The following is a 24,557-nucleotide window of genomic DNA, read 5'->3' on the forward strand; positions in this document are numbered from 1 at the left end:
CCTTTATCGGCAAAGGCCAGCAGTACTGTGTCTCGGAGCCCCAGATTCACGAGCGGCAGCTGCACCATCCTCCCAGGGCCCGAGTCTGCTAGACGCCATACTAGCTCCACAGGATCGCGATCACTGACGGTACGGCCCGCCCAATACCACAGTGACAGAGAATACGCTATATACTCACCAAAACCAGACAGAAACGCCATACAAGCTAGACACACCAGGCGCTGGGCCTCCGAAGCTTGGAGAGCACAGTAAAGAGACCCCAGGACTTCCCAGAAAGCATCTGGACTAGCAACCCAGTCTCCAGTTACAGCGGGACTTTCTAACCTGGCGGCGGAGCAGCACTGAGCTGGCGGGGCACATCAGCCCTCCAGTTTAAGACTAACCAGGGCCAAACCAGAGAACAGAAAGGCTGGTTACCCCGATTCCCACTGACGTGACCACCCTGAAATCTCCAGCTGCAGTAAGACCTCATAACCTGGCAGTGACAGCAGCACGGAACTGGCGGAGCACATCAAAGAAGCAGGGCCAAACCAGAGAGCAGACAGCCCAGATACGCCGATCTCTGCCAAGTGTCCTGCCTGTAAGTGAGTGCACCCTTGAGAATCTGCAGCTCCACTGATCCTGGCTTCTTCTAAAACAGAAGCCAGGCATCGAACCCCCTCCCACCCATATACCCACTTTGGGAAACAGAGGGGCACTTGGAACATTGAAGTTCCTGCTCTGTGGGTCTAATTGAGGAGTTAAGGCAGTTAATGCCAGAAATTGCGCTGCGATCATCACTAGCGCCTGCGACATATACATTGCAGAGCCCCTCCCACACACTCAAGGGTTCAACATTAGCCATCACTCTGTCCCTCGAGACACACGCCCACACCCACTTACACACACACACATATACACACACACGCACGCACGCTTGCATTTGCCTCTGTTTGCGCCTGCGTACTTTCCTCCCACAGGTACAGCTAGTCCTCAGCATACGCTAAGGACACGGGACCTCTCTCAACTTCCTGAAGAATTCTCCAGACTCGAGAGAGAGACAGTACCAGTCTGATCGGCTGAATCCAAAAACAAACAGGGAAGGTCTCAGATAAGCCAATGGCCAGGGGTAGGCGAAAGAACATTTCCAACATAAATCAGGACATCATGACTTCACCAGCAAACCCCAAAATCGATGGATATTCCAATTCATCAGAAGCACAGGAAAATGACCTTAAAGCCATGCTTGCTCAATTATTTGAGGCTCATAAGGAGGAAATGAACAAATCTTTCAAAGAGTTGGCCAGTCAATTGGAGGTAAAGAAAGAAGAAATAGACAAAACCCTTAAAGAAACACAGGCAAACATAGCCAAACAAATAGAGGCACAAGTAGAGAAGAAATTAGTGGCATACAAAAAGGAAATGAACAAAGAAATAGAGTCCATCGTAGAGAGACAGGAATCCAAATTCAAACACATAAAAGAAATGGTGCAAGGCATGAAAACAGAATTAGAATCAATAAAGAAAACACAAAGTGAGAAAACTCTTGAGCTGGAGAACTTGGAGAAAAGATCAGGAACCACAAAAGTAAGCATCACCAACAGAATACAAGAGATGGAAGAGAGAATCTCTGGAGCTGAAGACACACTTGCAGAAATTGATACTTCTCTCAAAGAAAAAGTAAAATCAGAAAAATTCCAATCACAAAATATCCAAGAAATCAAGGATGCTATGAAAAGACAAAATCTAAGAATAATAGGAATTGATGAAAAAGAAGACTCCAGGCTCCAAGGTCCAGAAAATATTTTCAAAAAAATCATAGAAGAAAATTTTCCCAACTTAAAGAAAGAGATGTCCATAAATATACAAGAGGCCTACAGAACACCAAATAGACTAGACCAGAAAAGAAACACATCACGTCACATCATAGTCAAAACACTAAATCTACAGAACAAAGAAAAGATATTAAAAGCAGCAAGGGAAAAAGGCCAAGTAACATATGAAGGTAGACCTATCAGAATCACACCAGACTTCTCATCAGAAACTATGAAAGCCAGAAGGGCCTGGGCAAGCATCATGGAGACTCTAAGAGATCACAAATGTCAACCCAGACTACTATACCCTGCAAAGCTTTCAATCAACATAGATGGAGAAAACAAAATATTCCATGACAAAACTAAATTTACGCAATATCTATACAGCAAACCAACCCTACAGAAGATACTAGAAGGAAAACTCCAATCCAACGAAAACGAATTCACCCAAGAAAACAGGGCATACAGATAATGTCCCAACAAAAATGAAAAGAAAACAAGCAATGAAACAAGGTAAGATCATCGACTCCATTACACAAGGAACTAACATGCATTGGTCAATATTATCTATCAATATTAATGGACTCAACTCACCAATAAAAAGACACAGGCTAACAGAATGGTTACGGAAACAGGACCCAACATTCTGTTGCATCCAAGAAACACACCTATGCAACAAAGATAAACACTACCTCAGAGTAAAGGGCTGGAAAAATGTTTTTCAAGCAAATGGTTCCAGAAAACAAGCTGGAGTAGCCATCCTAATATCTAATAAAATAGACTTTCAACCCAAGTTAATCAAAAAAGATAAGGAGGGCCACTATATTCTCATCAAAGGAAAAATCCAACAAGAGGACATCACAATTTTGAATATCTATGCCCCAAATACAAGAGCACCTACATTCGTAAATGAAACAATATTAAAGCTTAAATCATACATTGATCCTAATACCTTAATAGTGGGAGACTTCAACACCCCACTCTCATCAAGGAACAGATCAACCAGACAGACACCAAATAGGGAAATGAAAGCACTCACAGAATCCCTAAATCAAATGGACCTAATAGATGTCTACAGATCTTTTCACCCAAACTCAAAAGAGTACACCTTCTTTTCAGCACCGCATGGAACCTTCTCCAAAATAGACCATATAGTTGGTCACAAAGCAAGCCTCAACAGATACAAAAGGATTGAAATAATCCCTTGTATACTATCTGACCACCATGGACTAAAGCTGGACATCAACAACAACAGAAACAACAAAAAGCCGACACGCACATGGAAACTGAACAACTTACTACTCAATGACAGCTGGGTCAAGGAAGAAATAAAGAAAGAAATTAAAGACTTTCTAGAATTCAATGAAAATGAAGGCACAACATACCCAAATTTATGGGACACATTGAAAGCAGTGCTCAGAGGAAAATTTATAGCACTAAGTGCCTACAAGAAGAAATCTGTAACATCACATACAAACAACTTAATGGCCCAACTGAAAAACCTAGAAAAAAAAGAAGCAGATACACCCAAGAGGAGCAGACGGCTGGAAATAATCAAACTAAGGGCAGAAATCAATCAATTAGAAACAAATAAAATTATCCAAAGAATCAATGAAACAAAAAGCTGGTTCTTTGAGAAAATCAACAAGATAGACAAACCCTTAGCCAAACTAACTAAAAAGCAGAGAGAAACCATACAAATTAGCAAAATCAGAAAGGAAAATGGGGACATAACTACAGACACTGAGGAAATCCAAACGATTATTAGGTCATACTACAAAAGCCTATATGGCACAAAATTTGAAAATCTAAATGAAATGGATAACTTTCTTGACAGATTCCATCTACCAAAATTAAGTCAAGATCAGGTAGAAAGACTGAATAGTCCTATATCTCCCAAGGAAATAGAAGCAGTCATTAACAGTCTCCCCTCCAAAAAAAGCCCTGGACCAGATGGCTTCAGCGCAGAATTCTACAAGACCTTCAAAGAAGTACTAACACCAATTCTCCACAAACTATTCCATAAAATAGAAACAGAAGGAACTCTACCAAACTCATTCTATGAAGCCACAGTCACTTTGATACCTAAACCACACAAAGATCCAACAAAAAAAGAGAACTTCAGACCTATCTCTCTTATGAACATTGATGCAAAAATACTCAATAAAATACTTGCAAACCGAATCCAAGAACACATCAAAGATATCATCCACCATGACCAAGTAGGCTTCATCCCAGGAATGCAAGGGTGGTTCAACATACGGAAATCCATCAATGTAATCCACCACATAAACAAAATGAAGGAGAAAAACCACATGATCATCTCCTTAGATGCTGAAAAAGCATTTGACAAAGTCCAGCACCCATTTATGTTTAAAGTCTTGGAGAGATCAGGGATACAAGGCACATACCTAAAGATAGTAAAGGCAATATACAGCAAGCCTATAGCCAACATCAAACTCAATGGAGAGAAACTTAAATCAATCCCACTGAAATCAGGGACAAGACAAGGCTGCCCACTCTCTCCATATCTCTTTAACATTGTACTTGAAGTCCTAGCCAGAGCAATAAGACAACTAAAGGAGATCAAGGGGATACAAATCGGAAAGGAAGAGGTCAAAGTGTCACTATTTGCAGATGATATGATAGTATACATGAGCGACCCCAAAGATTCAACCAGAGAACTTCTTCAGCTGATAAACACCTTCAGCAAAGTGGCAGGATACAAAATCAACTCAAAAAAATCAGAGGCCCTCTTGTATACCAAAGACAAAAAGGCTGAGAAAGAAATTAGGGAAACAACACCCTTCACAATAGCCACTAACAACATAAAGTACCTTGGTGTGACTCTAACCAAGCAAGTGAAAGACCTATTTGAGAAAAACTTCAAGTCTTTGAAGAAAGAAATTGAAGAAGATCTCAGAAGATGGAAAGATCTCCCGTGCTCATGGATTGGTAGGATTAACATTGTGAAAATGGCCATCCTGCCAAAAGCAATCTACAGATTCAATGCAATTCCCATCAAAATACCAACTCAATTCTTTACAGACCTTGAAAAAAAGATTCTCAGCTTCATATGGAGAAACAAAAAACCCAGAATCTCCAAAACGATCCTGTACAACAACAGATCATCTGGAGGTATCTCCATTCCCGATCTCAAGCTGTACTACAGGGCAACAGTAATAAAAACTGCATGGTATTGGCATAGAAACAGAAAGGAGGATCAATGGAATCGCATAGAAGACCCAGAAATAAACCCACACACCTATGAATTCTCAATATTTGACAAAGAAGCCAAATCCATTCAATGGAAAAAAGACAGCATCTTCAACAAATGGTGCTGGACCAACTGGATGTCTACATGCAGAAAAATGAAAATAGATCCATATTTATCACCCTGCACAAAACTAAAGTCCAAGTGGATCAAGGACCTAAACATAAAACCAGATACTCTAAATCAGCTGGAAAAAAAAGTGGGAAACAGCCTAGAATTCATTGGCACAGGAGACAACTTCCTGAACAGAACACCAACAGCACAGGCTCTAAGAGCAACAATCAATAAATGGGACCTCATGAAACTGAAAAGCTTCTGTAAAGCAAAAGACACTGTCATCAAAACAAATAGACAGCCTACAGATTGGGAAAGAATCTTCACCAACCCTTTATCTGACAGAGGGCTAATATCAAGTATATATAAAGAACTAAAGAAGCAGAAAAGCAACAAACCAAGTAATCTACTTAAAAAATGGGGAACAGAGCTAAACAGAGAATTCTCGAAAGAGGAACGTCGAATGGCAGAGAAACACTTAAAGAAATGCTCAACCTCATTAGCCATTAGGGAAATGCAAATCAAAACGACCCTGAGATATCACCTTACACCCATCAGAATGGCCAAGATGAAAAACTCAAGTGATAGCACATGCTGGAGAGGTTGTAGAGAAAAGGGAACCCTCCTCCATTGCTGGTGGGAATGTAAACTGGTTCAACCACTCTGGAAGTCAATCTGGCGCTTTCTCAGACAACTAGGAGTAGTGCTACCTCAAGACCCAGCTATACCACTCCTAGGTATATACCCAAAATTTGCTCAAGTACACAACAAGGACATTTGTTCAACCATGTTCATAGCAGCTTTATTTGTAATAGCCAGAACTTGGAAACAACCCAGATGTCCATCAGCGGAGGAATGGATACAGAAACTGTGGTATTTTTACACAATGGAATACTACTCAGCAATCAAAAAGGAAGAAATCATGAAATTTGCAGGCAAGTGGTGGGATCTAGAAAAGATCATTCTGAGTGAAGTATCCCAGAAGGAGAAAGACAAACTTGGTATATACTCGCTTATATAGACCTACAAGACATGATAAACATAATGAAATCTACACACCTAAAGAAGATAATCAAGAAAGTGGACACAGGCGAAGGTGATTAATCCTCATTTAGAAAGACAAATGGGATGTGCATTGAACTTATGACAGGAGTCTATCACAAAAGGCATCTGAAAGACTCTACCTAGCAGTGTTTCAAAGCAGACACTAAGACTCATAACCAAACCCTCGGCAGAGTGCAGGGAATCATATGAAAGAAGGGAAGTTAGTATGATATGGAAAGGATAGGAGCTCCACAAGGACCAAATATATCTGGGCACAGGGTCTTTTCTGAGACTGACACTCAACCAAGGACCATCTATGGATATAACCTAGAACTTCTGCTCGGATGTGGCCTGTGGTAGCTCAGTAACCAAGTAGTTTTCCAAAGTAAGGGGAACACGGACTATTTCTAATAGGATCTCAAGGGCAGGCTGTTTGACCCCCACCCCAGGGGAGGAGCAGTCTGTTAGGCCACAGAGGAGGACTTTGCAGCCAGCCCTGAAGATACCTGATAAAACAGGGTCAGATGAAAGGGGAGGAGGTCCTCCCCTATCAGTGGACTTGGAAAGGGGCAGGGAGGAGACCTGCTGGGATACAGCTGGGACACAGAGTTAACAAAATGTAACTAAAAAGAAAAATAAAATAAAATAAAAAAAAAAAAGAAGGGCAGACAGTGCTCTTAACCACTGAGCCATCTCTCCAGCCCCTATAATGAAGAAATTAGTTTCTAAAATATAAACCTGTCTCATTTGTACCAATCTAAAATTATTTGAAAGTATTCTAACAAAAATTTACATTCATATTCTCAGGGGATTTTATATAATGTATTTTAATTTTTATTTTATCGTATGACTATGAGTGTTTTGCTTGCATGTATGCATGAGTACTACATGTATGCCTGGCTCCTACAGAGCCCAGAAGAAGACATTGGATCTCTGGAACTGGAGTTACAGACACTTGTGAACTGTCACGTGGCTGCCCTAAATCAAAGCCTGGGCCTCTGGAAGAGTAGCAAGTGCCCTTAGCAGTAAGCCATCTCTCCAGCCTACATATAATATATCTTAATCATGTCCCCCACCACTCCATCCTACAACTCCTTCAGAGCCACACCCTGCTGATTACTTATTTATTTATTTACTCACTTACTTACTTATTAATTTGGGTTTTTGAGAGAGGATTTCTCTGTGTAGCCTGGGCTATACTGGACTCGCTTTGTAGAGCAGCTGGCCTCAAACTCACAGAGATCTGCCTGCTTCTGCCTCTGAGTGTTAGGATTACAGGCACATGCCACCACGACCAGCTACTCTTTGTTTACTTATTCTAGAAGAAACTCTTTTGCAGCAGATGCCCTGATCCCTTCTCTCTTACAATCTTCCACCCCTCTTCTACAGTGTTTCCTGAGTTTGAGGTGCAGGAGTTATGCTGTAAATGTATTAACTGGGAATGGGTACCCCACAATCACTTTATCTTTGCATTTTGACCAGCAGTGGCTTATGAAAAAAATTATTAGTTTGGCAGATAAACCTGTAACCATATACAGATTTCTTTGGAAAGCACAAGTTCATTTTTAGTTCTGTGATGGTTACTTTTCTCATGCTATGACAAAATATTCTACAAAAGCAAAGTGAGGAAGGGTTATTTGGGCTTGCAGTTTGAAGGTATAGTCCATCATAATGGGAAGTCATGGTGATCACAGCTGCTCTCACTGCAGTGATAGGCCTGTGAAACAGAGGTCATTTTGTTGGGAAAGAGATTTGACTGAATTTGGCATTTGACTGAATTTCTTTTTTTCGTTTTGTTTTGTCCAGAAGTCTAATCCATGAGGTGATGTCACATACTCAGGATAGACCTTCCATTCTCTCTGAAGCACCTTCACAGATGAGCCCAGAAATTCATCTCTTAAGCGATTCTAAATCCAGTCAAGTTGACAATAAAGATTAACCACTGTAAGTCCATCCCCTTTCAATGTGACACCCAAACACACCACTTTTAAATCACAGCATCTCACTGCAAAACATAGGTATCTCTGCTGGAGGTTGGTCTGGTGCTATATATTCAAACTCTGATTTCAGTGCCTTGAGTTCTGGTTACTGCCCTGCCAAGGGCATTGTTATTAATTTTAAGCTCTCTCCAGTACTCATGTGATGAGAAGGGATGTTCCCCAGTGATCCCTGATTGGCTGATTAAAAGACTTACTTGGGCAGGACAGAAGGTGTTAGGCATAGTTAAGGTTCTAGAGCTTTGGGGACAGAAGGATCTTGGGAAGGAGACAAGTACAGAAGGAGGAAATAGGAAGAAGGCCACCACCATGAGGTAGTGTAGAAACAGCACATGGCCGATTTACATGAATGGAGGAACTTTTGGCTTGCACGGAGGAATTTTGTGCAAATGAAAAACATTGACAAGTATTTGGGGATTGTGGATGGGAGGTAGCCCAGAAAGAAATTATTAAAGCAGATGGCCCTGGATGGGGGCTTAGAAGTGATAAAGGCAGTTTAGAGAGTTAATACCTGCCCTGCCCCAGGTGAAATAAGGCTATTCTAAAATCTATCAGGTATCTGTGTCTTTTATGGATTGTGATAGCAGGCTGGCTAATACTGCCATGATTATTGGTGGTATTACAATACCCTTTTTTGTCTGCAACATAACTCATTCTGTAAAAAAATCTTCCAAAATCTTAACAGTTCTAACATCTGTCAAAAACCAAACATTCAAAGTCTCTGTTGAGTTTCATGAACCTTTGTAAATTCAAAACCAAAGTTACATACTCCAGTATACAATTGCACTAAAAGAACATTTCCATTCCAAAAGGAAGAGATGGAGGCATAACAAGGAAAGTTCAGGGAAATGTCAGGCTTAAACTGAACAAGCAAAAACCAAAAACTGCAGCCACATGCCTGGCTTCTGGAGCTCATGATATAATTATCTGTTCCACCTAAAAATGATAAGCAAGAGAGCAGACATGGGGTAAGATTATCAATCCTTGTTTTGAAAGACAGATGGGATGCGCATTGAACATATGACAGGAGTCTACTGAGTGCATTTGAAAAACTCTAACTAGCAGTGTTTTCAAAGCAAAGACTCATGACCAAACCTTTGGCAGAGTACAGGGAATCATAAGAAAGAAGGGGAGTTAGTCTGATGAGGAAAGGATAGGAGCTCCACAAGGACCAAATATATCTGGGCACAGGGTCTTTTCTGAGACTGACATGCAACCAAGGACCATGTATGAATGTAACCTAGAACCTCTGCTCAGATGTAGCCTGTGGTAGCTCAGTAACCAGTTGGTTTCCCATAGTGAGGGGAACAAGGACTATTTCTAACAGGAACTCAATGACTGGCTCTTTGGCCTCCCCACCCCCCAAGGGAGGAGCAGTCCTGTTAGGCCACAGAGGAGAGCTTTGCAGCCAGTCCTGAAGATACCTGATAAAACAGGATCAGATGAATGGGTAGGAGGTCCCCCCTATCAGTGGACTTGGCAAGGGGCACGGTGGAGATGAGGGAGGGAGGGTGGGACTGGGGAGGGAATGAGGGATCGGGACACAGCTGGGATACAGAGTTAATAAAATGTAACTGATAAGAAGAAAAAAAATTAAATAAATAAATAAATAAATAAGAAAAAAATTATCTGTTCCAAGGGCCTTAGCGAGAGCCATGTTCTTCCTGCTCTTCTGCCTATAATACATGTGGCCTCTCTCTTAGATGAGCTCCACTCTCTCCCTGTAGCTTTGCTTGGTGAACATCCCATACTCCTGATATATGCAACATCCTATGGTCTCCATTACAGCCTAGACTTTACCATCACAGCTTCAAGCAGTTGCTTCTCAAAATCACTTGTAGGGAACCTGTCCTGCCACATCTGGTCTCAGAAGCTTGGTAGGCCCTTAGTGAAAGCCTGCATGACCCTATAATTCTTATACTTTACATGCATAAAATATCAGCACCATGGGTATGGTGTTGACCATCTGAGATGGATACTGGCCCTTTCAGCGGGAGCTCTAGGTAGTGGCTGTTGCATGCCTTGGAATCCAAATTGGGAAAATTCTCTAGGCAATTGTTTTTGAACAGGGAACCCATTCAGAGACATTACCAGTTCCAGTCTCTCTCTTTTCAATTTTAAAAGCCTGTGCCTTTGATAGGAAGAGTCTCATTCTCAAGGTTCCTTTCCTCTTATGCCAATGCAAAGTGGGAGTGGGGTTCCTCCCTAAATTTGCTAAACCACTTTACAGTGGCAGCTACTTTCTCCACACTGGCCTCATCTGCAAACTTACATTACGTTCCTCACTGAAATGTACATTTTTTTCACATCATTCTGCTCTAGTGACTTCTCTAACTACCTCTCTCTACCTCTCTTTCTCTCTCTCTCTCTCTCTCTCCCTCTCTCTCTCATAGTAAGCAGGAAACATAACCATGCCACAGCCTGAGAATGCTATAGTGTCTTTAAATTTCTGCTATCAAATGAATTACTCCACTGCTTTTGAACTAGGCCTCACTCACATTTTGGGGAAATGGGCAGAATGTAGGCAAATTCTTTGCCAGAATGCAAAATGAATGGCCTCTCATGCAATTCCCAATAGAGTTCCTTGTTCTCTTCCTTAACTTTGTGACTCAGGCCTTAACTATATGCATTTCTTTGGTAATTTTTGCCATTCAATTGCATCCAGAATGGCCCACCAAGTTCCCACCACAAATTAGTACCAAGGGCTTGCAGACAACATAGCAACAGCCCTACTTTTTGATATTATTTTTTTGTATTGCTTACTTTTCTTGTCATTGTGACCAAGTAGCAGATAAAAAGTAAAGAAGTGCCATATTTGGTGGAGCATGCTTTTAATCCCAGCACTTGGAAAGCAGAGGCAGTCAGATCTTGGTGTCTGAAGCCAGCTTGGTCTACAGAGTGAGTTCCAGGACAGCCAGAACTACACAGCAAAACCCCATCTTGAAAAACCAAGAAGAAGGAGAAGGAGAAGGAGGAGGAAGAAGGAAGAAGGAGGAAAAAGGAGGAAGAAGGAGAAGGAAGAAGGAGAGGAAGAGGAAGAAGAGGAAGAGGAGGAAGAGGAGGAAGAGGAGGAGGAAGAACAAGGAGGAGGATGAAGTAGAAGAAGTAGAAGTAGTTTTGGTTTATGGTTTAAGAGATGCAGCAGTCCATTGTGTCAGGTAGACATGGTGGCAGGAGTGGGAGGTGTCTGGCCACATTGTATCTGCAGGCAGAGATGATACTGGTACTTAGATGAGTTTTTCCCTTTACTATTTTTATTTATTCCAGGGCCCTAGTCTTCTAGGGCCCTAGTCTTCTAGGGCCCTAGTCTTCTAGGGCCCTAGTCTTCTAGGGCCCTGGAATAAATATCTCTAAAATTCAGAGTAGGTCTTCCTTCCTCATTTCAACCTCTCTGATCACATGTCTTAGGGTTTCATTGCTGTGAAGAGACACCATGAGCACAGCAACTCTTATAAAGTAAAACATCTAATTGGGGCTGGCTTATATAGTTTAGAGGTTTAGCCTATTATCACCATATTAGGAAACATGACAGCATGCAAATACACATGGTGCTAGAGGAGGAGCTGAGAGTTCTACATTTTGATCCACAGGTGGAAGGAAGAGAACTGGCATGAGCTTCTGAGACCTCAAAGCCTGCTCCCTAGGGACATACTTCCTCCAACAAAGACACACCTACTCCATCAAGGCCACTAATAGTGCCACTTCCTATGGGCCTATGGAGGCCATTTTTTTAAGCCACAAATTACACCTTAACAAACATCACAGAGGTGTGTCTCCTAGGTAATTCTACATTCAGTCAGGTTGACAACAAAAATTAACTATTGTGATGCTGTTAATATGAAGCATTAACTAATTAATTTATTAAACATTGGCTCTAACCCAGAGACCAATAAACAAGGTAAAGAAGAAAAATATACTTATATATAAATGTTTATAAAGGGTACAAAAATTAACTTTTAGTACCTGTTGACCATAGACCACAAATGAAAACGAACCATGAAAAACCATCCAGGAGAACTGAGAGTGTAACATCAGTGAAGCTCATGCTTAACGTGCTCAAGTCCCAAGGTTTAATCTCAGCACAGAAACACAAAACAAAGCAAAGAGGTCACTGAAAGCACATAAACGTGGGGAAGTGTATGTGAGGTCTACATGGTGGGATAAAGGAGAGCGGTGCTGTTCTCAAAGAAAGGGAATCAAGAGAAAAAAAAGCAGGTAGACTGTTAAAGAGAGTTTTAATAAAAACTTTGCAGTTCTTTGCTAGCACAAAATCAATACAATGCAGGACATGGAAAACCATGTGCAGAAAAAGATTAAATGATACAAAAATATCGGTCAGAGTCAGAGAACAAAGTCACAAGTATTCAGAAACCAATTCAAAGCAGTCATGGGGGAGAGGATTCAAAGACACTGGGAAAATTTACTTGTTTTAAAATACGGTTGTAGAAACATGATTTGTTCATTTCATTTTTTTATGTTTGAAACATAATACATATTTTGTATGCCAGCTTTCTATCTACACATTTCACATCCAAGGATTTGACCAACCATAAATCAAACATTCTTGGGAAAAATATCTATATTCATGAGCATACACTCAGCTAACAACCTAAAGTTTAAAACATATATATCTCATGTAAACATGAATGACATTACTTCAAATGAGATTATCCTTTCCATATATTTTATGACTGAAAAAGAGAAAGAGGTAGAAAAAAGTAAATATAATCAACATAGTTGTGCTAAGAAAGAACAACAAAGACAGAATCTAAGATGTGAGATGATTTGAATAGCGAAGGAAAGAATATTACCAAAAAGAGAAACATACATGCACACACACACACACACACACACACATTTCAGAAATACAAATTCAAGGTAGAAGACAAGGGGTACAGTGACAGTTCCCCCAAAGGCTTTGTTATTACTGCTGCCAAAGGCGCTAAACGGCAATAATCATATTTGGGCACTCAAAAAATATTCCACATTGTCCTGGGTTTCAGAAAGTACATTTAAGGGCTGGAGAGATGGCTCAGCCATTAAAGGCTAGGCTCATAACCATAAATATAAGAAAGTACATTTAAAACATAATTATTTGGGTTATAAAATGGCAGATACACAATTAAACTTAAATCAATAGCTTAAATATTAAAATCTTACCCATGAAGTTCCTTTTCTAATCCTTCAGTTTTCTCCTTCTCTTTATCCAAAGCACATGCTAGAGACTGTGTTGACTGGGTAAGTTTATTTTGTTGTTTCTTTGTGTCTTCAGCCTTTGACAAAATATTTATAAGTATATTTTTTAAAATACCTAGAGACTCATCCAAATTTCTTAAAATAGTGTTTTCATGAGTTTATGACCAAAATTCCTTAGAAACGGTTTATAAAATGCCAACTAGAAAAATTCAAATAATGACTTTTGTTAAAACAGAATACACATTTGACCCAGAAGTTATACTGCTGGGTACATTTGCTAAAGGAGAAGTTTTGAGTAGTTGAAAGTTGACATGTGAACAAGCAGGAAAAAAACAGAATTATTTACTCATAAATGCCAGGAAACCCGTGAGCACCATTCACAGACACCTGACCTGAGCGTCATGAATGCCTGTGCTGGTGCTGAGTGTTCACTTACTGTCTATGGACAGGCGCCAGATGTAGGAACAACCGATGCGTATCTCTCAGCTACAAAAGAGACTGCAGGTTTCTTGTTTGGCTGTCAGCCCAGGCTAGCTTAGAATAAGGACCCAGTACAACCAAGGCTGACCTTCTGTCTCCACCTCGAAGGAGCTGAGACGGCAGGTGTGCTGTTTGGTGGTTTGAATGAGATTGACCCCCATAGGCTCAGACAGGCATGCTTAGTCCCCAATTCATGAGCTGTCTGGGAAGGATTAGGAGGTGTGGCCTTTTTGGAGTTGTGCCACCTAGGATGGAGCTCTGGTGGATAAGGTTGAAGTCTGATGTATCCAGATGACCAAACTGAGCTAGGTCTATTTCAGTGGACTCCCTTTTCTCAGCATGGTTCTAAAAGTCTTTCCCCCTCCCTAATTTGAGTGACCCCAGATGTTGTAAAGAACGTCACATAGCCCACAAGGAAGATCAGAGGCACAACCCTTTCCTGATAAGGAGACCATTTCAGCTAGCTAGCTATCCTGAAGATACCCACTTTATGTGCTAATAAGATGCCTTGATGTCTTGACTTTCCAAATGACCTTTGACTTGACCTGAAGATTTTCCCCTACCCATAGGATAATTAAGCACTGTGTTCTCCTTCCTGTGATAGGACCTTGCTACTGCATGAAAACTGAGGCACTGTACTACTACATGCAAATCAAGTATCCCTAAGCCCCAGACCCAATCAAATCAAAAACATTCACTCTCGAAATCCCCCCTCTGCTCAAGGTTTATAAATCCCTGGTTTCAAAAAAACGCATTGGAGGTTGCATGCTGCATGGTACCATCAGCCTTCCACCATGGCAGCCTGAGATTTGTCATAATTCTAAAAGAGGGAGGGCGCCCCTCTCCAGAAAATCACCACTGGATGCCCAACCTCTGCTGCAAATCAGGCAGCTGCCCAGCCTGAGCCTTGAGCGTCTGGCCTGCCTCGTGCTTCAGCCAACATTCAGCTTTTGCTGCTCAGCTGGTGTACAGAACCGCCTCAGCAGCCATTGCCTGCATCCGGCTGGGCTTCATCTCACCAGACCTGCCCTTTGCCGACTGGACCTGGACCTTGCCAAGTCTGTATCTCAGCTGCAAGCCGAGCAGGCATGGGCTTTCGCCCATATGTCTGGGGTACTATAATAGTACTTTCAATTTTCAATCCTAATGTATTTCTGTATGTGAAGAATTTCTGTCAGAACTCCTATTGACAGAATACTCCTAACCGATATGTTGGCATATATATGCAGGAAAAGCATAGTAATTGGTGGACTAATTAATTAACGAGAGTAAAATCTTTTTTCAATGCCTCTTCAGTCATGAGGAAGATCAGTCAATACAAATGTTCTCCTTTGCCCTGAGAAGTGTATGTATATAATGAACTACAAGTTATGACACAAAGAGACAAGTCAATAGAAACAAATACACCATTGCTCCAACTGAGTACTCACAGTGCAATCTTAAGATCCCGATTTCTTTGATTAAAAAGTTTATTTTATTTTAATTATGTGTTTACATGTGTCTGCATTTGTAAGTGCATATGTAAATGCAGGTACCCCCTGAGTCCAGAGGGGGCATCAGAACCCCTAGAGCTGGGGTTTGAGCAGTTGTGAGTCACCCAACATGGGTGCTGAGACACAAACTTGGGTCCTCCACAAATGTCTGCATGTCCATCTTTCCAGCCCATTGTGATCTCAATTTCTACAAAAGACTGTATGAGTAATAAAAGATTTTTACTCTGATGAGTATATTTTTTATGCTATGCCATTAAAATCGAATCCTAAATTATATCTCTATATTATGATATTTCATTGTGATGTCTTTTGAAGGGTAATGAGGATAAGGGAATAAAAAAGTTAGACTTTGCAACTTAAATGCCAGCAGTACCAGTTGTCTCTACAAGGCCCTATTACATCAAGCAGCCGTTTCTAACAACTTACTGTATCACCTTTCTTTAATGTCTAGAAAAAAATATATACTTTATTGGGGGAAGAGTTGGCATAACAGCCAATACTGATTCTTGATGAAATACAAATTAGAAACTATTCTTAAAACATCCCTGAAAGGCTAGATTACAAGGGACTACATCAAATGTCTACTTAGTATTCTAAGAAAAATCAAATATTAACAGAGCTCTATAAAATACTAATAGAAACTCAAGCAGATAATAGCATACCCATGTCCCTCTAGAGTAGGGTTACAATAGGCAGAAGGTGGAAACAGCCAGGAGGTCCCTCAGTGGATGGATAAACACAGTGAGGTGTTCCTGATCTTCTCTAGCAAGACCTAACTGCACAAATATTAATTCAATGAATTCAGACAAGCTCTTCTGCTAAGACAAGAAAGCTTGCACTCTTACACATATTATCATCATGAATACAAAAATATTTTTTATCAATTAACTCTTTCCTGTTTCCTCTAATTTTCCCACAAAGTAGCACTGAGGACAGGAAATTCTCTCTTCATGGTGGCAGAAATGAATAATAAACTAACTTACCAAATCCTCTCTAAATAGTTGATTCTCAATCTCTTCAATTTCTTCTGCTTGGTTCTTTACTGAGTCCTCTAACTTAAGGCATTCAACTTCCAGCCTAAAAAGGTATTTTACAGAATAACTAATTATTCTCAATTTTTAATGATTTGATTCTTAAGAAACTGAAAAGAAAAATTAGGGAATCCAGGATCTTGCCAATGCAAAGTATTAGCATAGCACTAATTATATCCCAGCCCTAAATTAGACATTGCATACAGCATAGTCTGTCTGGCTTAGCACCGGTGTGTTTATTGCTGTGGCGACACAATCTCCATACTGCACTGCTGATCAGTTTTACGACTAACTGAGGGGTTTTACATGAGGCTTTAAGTCATACTTCCGCAGCAGATGTTCCTTGCTGGTGGAACTCAAAACCCCTTCTCTCTGTGGATCTTCTCCCAGCTGTGCTTCCTGCAACTAAAACAAAGAAGCTTAGAGTGTCTTCCAGAACACATTTGCCCATCACCCATTTTCATGCTAAAGCACTAGTCAAAACAGCTGCATCCATTCACCATTCAGCCATTGTCTGTGGGAGCTTCCATGCAGACAGAGCAGAGTTGATGGAACAGGAACCTTACTCCTATGTAGCCTACAACCATATGGTCCACTTTCCTGCAGAAAAGTTGTTGAACTCTGCTCTAGAATGACTCTTACATGACTCGTACATGACTCTTCTTTTTAAATTACATTTCATGAGATATTCATACAGAAAAAAAATCATAAAATGGGAGAAAACCCAGTAATTCCATGTGTGAAGAATTTGCTTTTATTTCAATACTACCTCAAAAAAGATCATTTGAAAACTTCATGTAGATGAGTGATCAAAGGATACTAGTGGTAATAAAAATAAAGATGGGGGAGCCAAGATGGTGGCGCCGGGAGAGCACTGTGTCTGAGAAGCGGGAGAGCACTCTCCCTGCAGCAACCAGGAGACTGAACTCTGGGCCCTAAAACTACAGCAATCCTGTTTCTCAGGTGAGGGGAGGCTACCACAGTGTGGGAATCGGTCGGTTCCACTCTGGGCTGCCCAGCCAGAACCCAAAAGAAATCCCGGGTAACATGGGCTTTGGGTCTCTGGACTGGAGCCGCACACCTGCGTGTCCCGATCACTTTCCCAGGCTAATCGGTGGGCACAAAGGTGCCTGAGACTGAGAGTCCCAGTCGAAAGAAAACCCCACGGGGAAGCAAAGTTGCGAGTCTGATCACGGGTCACCCAGTCTTTCCCTGGAAGGTCTCTCCGACCGTGGGTACCTGCCGCAATCACAACTGAGCTCCCGCCTCACAGAGAGCTGCATGCCCAGCTCAACGGTACAGACAAGCTGCACGCCCCAGTGCAACAGAGATTGGGAACCCTTGTCCGGAGAGGGTCCCACAGGGAAGGAAGAAACTGTGTTGCTGGGGTCACCCAGGCTTTGCCGGGGAAAGTCTAGCAGACCACAGATCGCAAACAGGCGAGTATGCCCAGCCATCACAGATCCGGGCCCAAGTAGGGAGCACAGAAATATTGGGAACCCAGCTCCCGCAGACTAGCAGGCAGGCGCACGCTTCGCCAGCCCAGAGGCCTGCTTTGTACCAACTACTCCTTACAGACAGAACTGTGTGTCCCAAGACACCAGAGTCTTAGAGTCACTGTCTGGAGAAACCCTCACAAGGAACAAGGAACGAAACAAAGGGGACGCACTTAGGCAATCCAGTATATCCCCGGAAAAGGTCCCACAGACTGACCCAACCCAGGGAACTGCTATGCCCCAGATAGCCTGCTGTTACCAGGAGAGCAGTACTCACCTACCACAGATTACCTCTTAGGTTCTGGGTCACAGAGCCCCAACCTCAGACCTACAAAAGACCAGGAACTCTGAGATCAACCCCCAGATACTGCTCCAAGGGGCAACCACTTATCCCTAACAAAACCGACCAAACCACAGGATCACTAAACTTACAGGAAGAAACCCAGAAGGAGGGCAGCTGTCTCCAGGACTTCTCCCCATGAGAGGAGAGCCCTCTTGACTAATCAGGACCACAGTTACCACCCAGATCTCTATGCCTGAGGTGAGCTGTAGCAACTCCTGAAAAACACCAGCCATCCAGTGACTGTACCCAAAAAGCTGAGAAGGCTTCCTTCAGGAAAAACCATCTTCCTGCCAAAGGGATTCTCTCCACTACAAGAGTCCAGGAACAACCAGAAACTAACTTCTAACAACTAAGATAGCCCAGTGGGTAGAGGACAGCGTAAAAGTTCAACCAACAAAAGCCAGAGCAATATGGCATCTCCAGAACCCAGTTATCAAGGGGCATATAGCCCTAGACACCCCAGCATAATTGAAATTCAAGGAGATGACCTAACATCTATGCTCATGAAGAAGATAACAGAGGAAACAAATAAAATACAAAAAGAAATAGAGGAAGCTGCAGCCAAACAGTTTGTGGCCTTAAGAGAGGAAATACTTAAATCACTGAATGAAATAAAAGAAACAGTGGATTGTTCAAACAAACAGCTGAAGGAATTGACGGAAAAACATGAAAATACAGTCAGACAGGTGAAGGAAACCAAAAAAATAGCTCAAGACCTGACGATAGACTTGGAAAAATTAAAAAAAAAAAAAAAACACAAATGGAGTGAACGGAATTTTATGTAAGAAGTGGGAAATAGTAAGAGCTGGAGAGGACAGGGTCTCCACAAGGAGAGCAACAGAACAAGAAAATTTGAACACAGGGAACTTCCCAGAGACTCATACTCCAACCAAGGACTATTCATGGAGATAACCTAGAACCCCTGCACTGAACCCCATGGAAGTTCAGTGTCCAAGTGGGTTACATAGTAATGGGAAGAGGGACTGCCTCTGACATAATCTGATTGGCCTGCTCGTTGATCACCTCCCTCTGAGGGGGAGCAGCTTTACCAGGCCACAGAAGAGGACAATGCAGCCACTTTTGATGTGAACTGATAGACTAAGGTCAGAAAGGAGAGGAGAACCTCCCCTATCAGTGGACTTGGGGAGTGGCATGCATGCAGAAAGGGGAGGGAGGGTGGGATCAGGAGGGGAGAAGGGAGGGGCTTATGGGGGGATACAAAATGAATAAAGTGTAATTAATAAAAAATTTAAAAAAATAAAGATGATACTCTGGGTGACAAGTAGATGTTTCATGAAATTGAGTGGCAGCATCTCTCCAGGTGGATCTGTATCCTAGCTCCATAGATTTAATGCCTGCATGAACTGGGGTGAATTAGCTTTCTACACCTCAGTGACTCTGACTCTAAAATGAAGAGACTCCTTTACCCACTACAGCAGACTCTTAGAGGAGTAATTGGTGCACAGGTAGCTGTACGTCCTATTAGCTTTCAGCAGTAGTGCTTTGTGGTTTAAGCCATGATATGGGTTATGTTGTGCAGGCAGTTCAACTGGCCTGCCCTTAGGGGCCTTTAGGGTGTGACCACATACTATGTCACTACCTGTGTCTTAGGTCAAGACCTGGGCCAGAATCTTCAGTTATAACCTGTCTGCCACCCCCATCCTTTCTCTCCCCCTTCCTTGGCCCCTCTCCCTCAATATCATTTCTCCTTCAGTAAATTTATACTTCTACAAGATTATCTCTGAAACAAACAATGTAAAAATTGAAAGAGCAACATAAAATTACAAGCTAAATGGTTACAAACAGTAATTGGTAAGAGTAAGATCGATAATTTTAGCTGTGTCATAATTTCATTTTAGGATGTGACAATTTAACACTGAATAATACACAATACACTATATAACAACATCCCAGTCAACAACTGTTCAGTGTTACAGTGGAAGTGCCACAGTTGCATAGCACAACCTTTGATGTTTATAGGATGATGAAATTGTCAAAGAACACATTTCCAAAATAGTATCCCCTCAGTGACATAAGATAGACAGATAGATAGACAGACTAGATAGATAGATAGATAGATAGATAGATAGATAGATAGATAGATGAATATAAATAGATATTACAAACATTCTGAGAACCCAAATTGATACAAGTAATATTGGTTAAAATATGAATTTTGCAGTGAGATTAATTTACCTGTGTCACACTGTTGTTTAAAACCTTTAAGTTCATATTTAGATTCCCTAGGAACATTTCATGTTGATTGACATCATAGTTTTCATTATAGCATTGATGGTATAGAGGTGACCATAGCTGCCATTCAAATTCTTCATGATATTCACTTTTCCTGCCTCTTAGCTCCGTTTTTATTTTTCCATAAAAACAACCATCATTTATTCTCTTCTCACTTTGTTTTAAGAAAGGCCTGCAATTAAGTATGCTTATATTAATATTCATTGTGGTGCTTGGATGAGAATAGCCCCAATAGGCTCAGACACTTGAATGCTTGGTCCCTGGCTGGTGGAACTGTTTGGGAGAGATTAGGAAGTGTGGCCTTCTTAGAAGAAGTGTGTCTCTGGGTGTGGGCTTTGAAATTTTAAAATCCCACACCATTCCCACTTCGCTCATTCTTCATGTCTGCCTCATGCTTGTGGCTCAAGATGTCAGCTCTCAGCTCCCTTCTCTGCCTCCCTAGTACTGTGTTACAGATGTACAGCATGTCAGGCACCTTTTCATAAGTGTTCTAGGAAACAAACCCAAGCCCGCGTTCTCTCATGGCAAGTACTTCACCTACTAACCCATCTTCCCAGCCCGCTAGTGTTTTCTTTTGTTTATTTCAGCATGTCAAAAACACTGACAGAACTCTTACAGTTGGTGGTTGTTTTCTGGTTTGCTCTAGGAGGCAAAAGAAAACACTCCCTGAACTTCCTGACTGACTTTGTGGCAGCCCAGATTGCACTGGGGAATACATCCATGTGATAGGAAAGCTTCGCACGCAAGCTGGGGTCTCTTAGTGCAATCTCCTTGATTTACAGTGACAAAATGGACCTATCGCCACCGTAACTGTCTATCATCCATTCAGCACCAGGACTTAGGACAAATGGGACTGATGTCATCTTGAGCTTTATGTTTTCCATGATTTATTTGGAGTGGAGGCATTGTTTTTATAAGAAAAGAATGTCATGTAGGTTGTCTAAAAATAAAGTGCATTAAAAATTATAAAAAGAAAGTTTCAATGAGGTCTGGGGTGTCTAGCACATGAGACCCTTAGTTCATCCCAAGTAATGAAAAATAATTAAAAACTACAACTGTTTACATTCTAGAAAAAAAATTCTGGGATCATGAAAATGATCATTTTATATTCTTTTTTTTTAATTTTTTATTGATTCTTTGTGAGTTTCGTATCATGCACCCCAGTCCCGCACATCTCCCCCACCCTCGTATCCACCCTTCGGCCTTGCAACCTTCCCCCAAAATAAAACATGGAGGTAAACAAAAACAGCAAAGCATAGTAAACATCTCATCGTGAAAGCTACTGTATGTCACAGTGTGTCCCACAGCTTAGCCCTCTGTCCACAAATCTTCACTCGCAAATATTCATTGCAGTGAGTCATTGGTCTGGTTTGAGGACTCGGGCTTCTGTGACACCATCAATATTGGGTCCTCACTGGGATTCCTCCCAGTTATCCTGTTGTTGCCCTGTGTCATGAAGACCCTGCAGCTTTGGATCAGCAGGACTGGCCCTTTCACGTGTCCCAATCATTTGCAGATTTTATAGATTTTGGGGTGGGCCAACTCAGAGCTCTGGATATGGGCCTGCATGGTAGCTGAGCTGGTCAGTGCACCTTATCTGAAACCACCAGGGAGAGCTTTCCAGCACTGCTCAGGCTAGGCCACCTACTGCAACCATCAGCAGGAGGCAAGGTCAACTCCCGCACCTCACTGTGTTCATCCATTTTACAGTTCTGTAGCACCACATTAATGTTTACATTTTTTTCAACTTACCTGTCATGCCTCAAATTGCAGAGTTCTTCCTGTTCTGCTTCTCTTTGCTCTAGTTGTGATAACACTTTTGTAATTTCAGAGAGTTCTTTGTGTATTCCACCATTCTTACTTTCCATTTTTTTAATTTCTTTTGTAAGTACATCACCACAACTTTCTTTAATTTCTAGTAGTCTTTTATATAAATATAATTCATCCCAGAATCCCAGTAGGCAACCAGAATCTGTGTCTAGGAGAAAACAACATAGAAATAAAATATCTAAACATTTTTATGCATGAAGGACTATACATTTGACACCCTCTAGTCTATTTGCTTAGCTAACAGCTCCTGCGTGTGGACAATGTGGAACATATTTTTCTGACTCTTCAAATACAATAGATGAGATCATGCTCATGTTCAGCTTTATGAGTAATGAAAAGAAAGTAAAATGACTCTTATAAGATCAGATAAATGCTGTAAGAAAACAGGGGAACACCTCCAGTGGGCTCAAGAAAGACTGCCCTGAAGAAGAGATGGCTACACTAAGAAATGGATGACTAACACGATTCACACAGAGGATACTCTAGCCAATTACAGTATTTATTGAGACTCCATTGCTCTCTGCTTTCTCCCAAAATGGAGTGAGAGGTATAGACTTATAATTTTACCACCAAGGGAAACCACCAAGGCCAAAACAGATGAGATTTTTGTCAACAATATTTAAGACAAGGGATTATCAGCCATGATCATGATCCTAAACCTTACTTACAAGGGGAAGAGACTAAATTAGAACCAAGGATATTGTCTGGAAAACCTACTGAGATCTCCACTAAAATTAAAAAATGGAGGTATAATTTAGCGGTAGAGTATCTGCTTAGCATGTATGAGGCCAAAGATTTAATCTTTGGAACTGAAACAAAAACAAAACAAAAAAGAAAAAAGAAAAAGAAGTATTTTCCAGATATCAACAAAAGTGCTCAACATCTAACTATTCTCTGTGAATATTTCTATCTTACATATGTAGAATGGATGATAGTGGTTATAAGATCTCAGGGAAAAGAGTCCAGCTGGCTAGGAGGAATCACTCCTGATATTCTATAGCACACAGAACAATAAAATAACTATGAATGACAACAATTGACTGATGAATTTGAAAATCTGTAAAGGATTAGTGATGCTATAACAACAAAGGAACAGTAACTATATGAGGTAATTACTATGACAGCCAACCTTATTTGATCATTCTAGTTTGATCATCCATATTGTACACATATGTGGAAATGTAGGACTGGACCGTATGATACAGCCACACAGCATTCAAATGTAAAAATGTGTAAACCTAATTTAAAACTATACTTTATTAGAATATCAACAATTCAGAAAAATGTGGTAAATGGATAAAGATCTATACAACAAAAAACTACAAATATTGTTGAGAAATCAAAATGAGTTATATGTAAGTAATCATACTTTACTCAGGAGTCAAGGATTAATTATTTAATCCTTTAATTTAATTTAACTTGGAAGCACACTCCCAGTGACACACCTTCTCCAACAAGGTCACATGTCCTAACACTTTCTAAACAATTGCACCATCTAGGAACCAAGCATGGAAATATGTGAGCCTATGCGGCCATTCACATTCAAACCACGACATCTGCAGGATTGTTTTTGGTTGAAGTTATTTATAAAACTCCTTTGATGGCCTGGGAATATAGCTTAATGTGAGAGCAGCTACCTAACACGCACATTTCCTGGGTTTAACCCAAGCACCGAAAACGAACAACAGTAATAAAATAATCAGAGAAATGCAACACATCTACAATAGCCAAAATAGTCTCCAAATGCGGTACAATAAAAGTGTGGGTAGGACTGCTCTCGTATTACAGATCTACAACAATCAAGAGAGTGATGCCAGCATAAAGACATAAAATACTGACTACAATTTAAAGGACAGAAACACAAAAGTAGCCAACTTCTTTTGATAAAAACAACAAAAAGGCAATAGGAGATCACAGCACCTCACAGACATGGAGGAAAATGCCCAAAGGAATTTGACACTTTCAGGTAATATACACTAACAAAAATGATATGTAGAAGACTGGCTAGTGGCTGAATGGGACGGAAACAGTGTTACCAAGCGTGCAAGACACCTTAGGATGGATCATTACCAGTCTGAAAGAAAAAAAAGTTAAAATTCAAGCCTAAAAGAAGGAAAAAGCATTACAATATATATATATATATATATTTATTTATTTATTTATTTATTTATCATATATATGATAAGGAACATATACTGACTATACATTGAATTTTTGAAATGCAATGAATAAAAACAACTAAATTTCTTTAAAGGTGAAAGGATTTGTAAAAG

General features: G+C 40.9%; 1 protein-coding gene and 1 non-coding gene across 2 annotated transcripts in view; one reads left to right on the top strand and one right to left on the bottom strand.

Annotated features, from left to right (window-relative positions):
- Nucleotides 1–24,557, bottom strand: part of LOC129670512 (ankyrin repeat domain-containing protein 26-like) — a gene marked incomplete at its 3' end in the record, with an annotated part of 120,344 nt that overhangs the window by 33,735 nt on the left and 62,052 nt on the right. The window contains exons 8-9 of the mRNA XM_055599025.1: nucleotides 16,315–16,408; nucleotides 14,809–14,909 (exon numbers count right to left, since the gene is read on the bottom strand). Coding sequence (XP_055455000.1) covers nucleotides 14,809–14,909; nucleotides 16,315–16,408 — 195 coding nt within the window. The remainder of the gene's footprint in view (nucleotides 1–14,808; nucleotides 14,910–16,314; nucleotides 16,409–24,557) is intronic.
- On the top strand, nucleotides 21,052–21,174 carry LOC129670625 (small nucleolar RNA SNORA31). Its single transcript, XR_008719235.1, has one exon. It is a non-coding gene; the product is annotated as a small nucleolar RNA SNORA31 (small nucleolar RNA).

This window comes from Psammomys obesus, unplaced genomic scaffold, assembly GCF_907164565.1.
Source record: "Psammomys obesus unplaced genomic scaffold, mPsaObe1.curated_primary_1811, whole genome shotgun sequence".
NCBI classification, from domain to species: domain Eukaryota; kingdom Metazoa; phylum Chordata; class Mammalia; order Rodentia; family Muridae; genus Psammomys; species Psammomys obesus.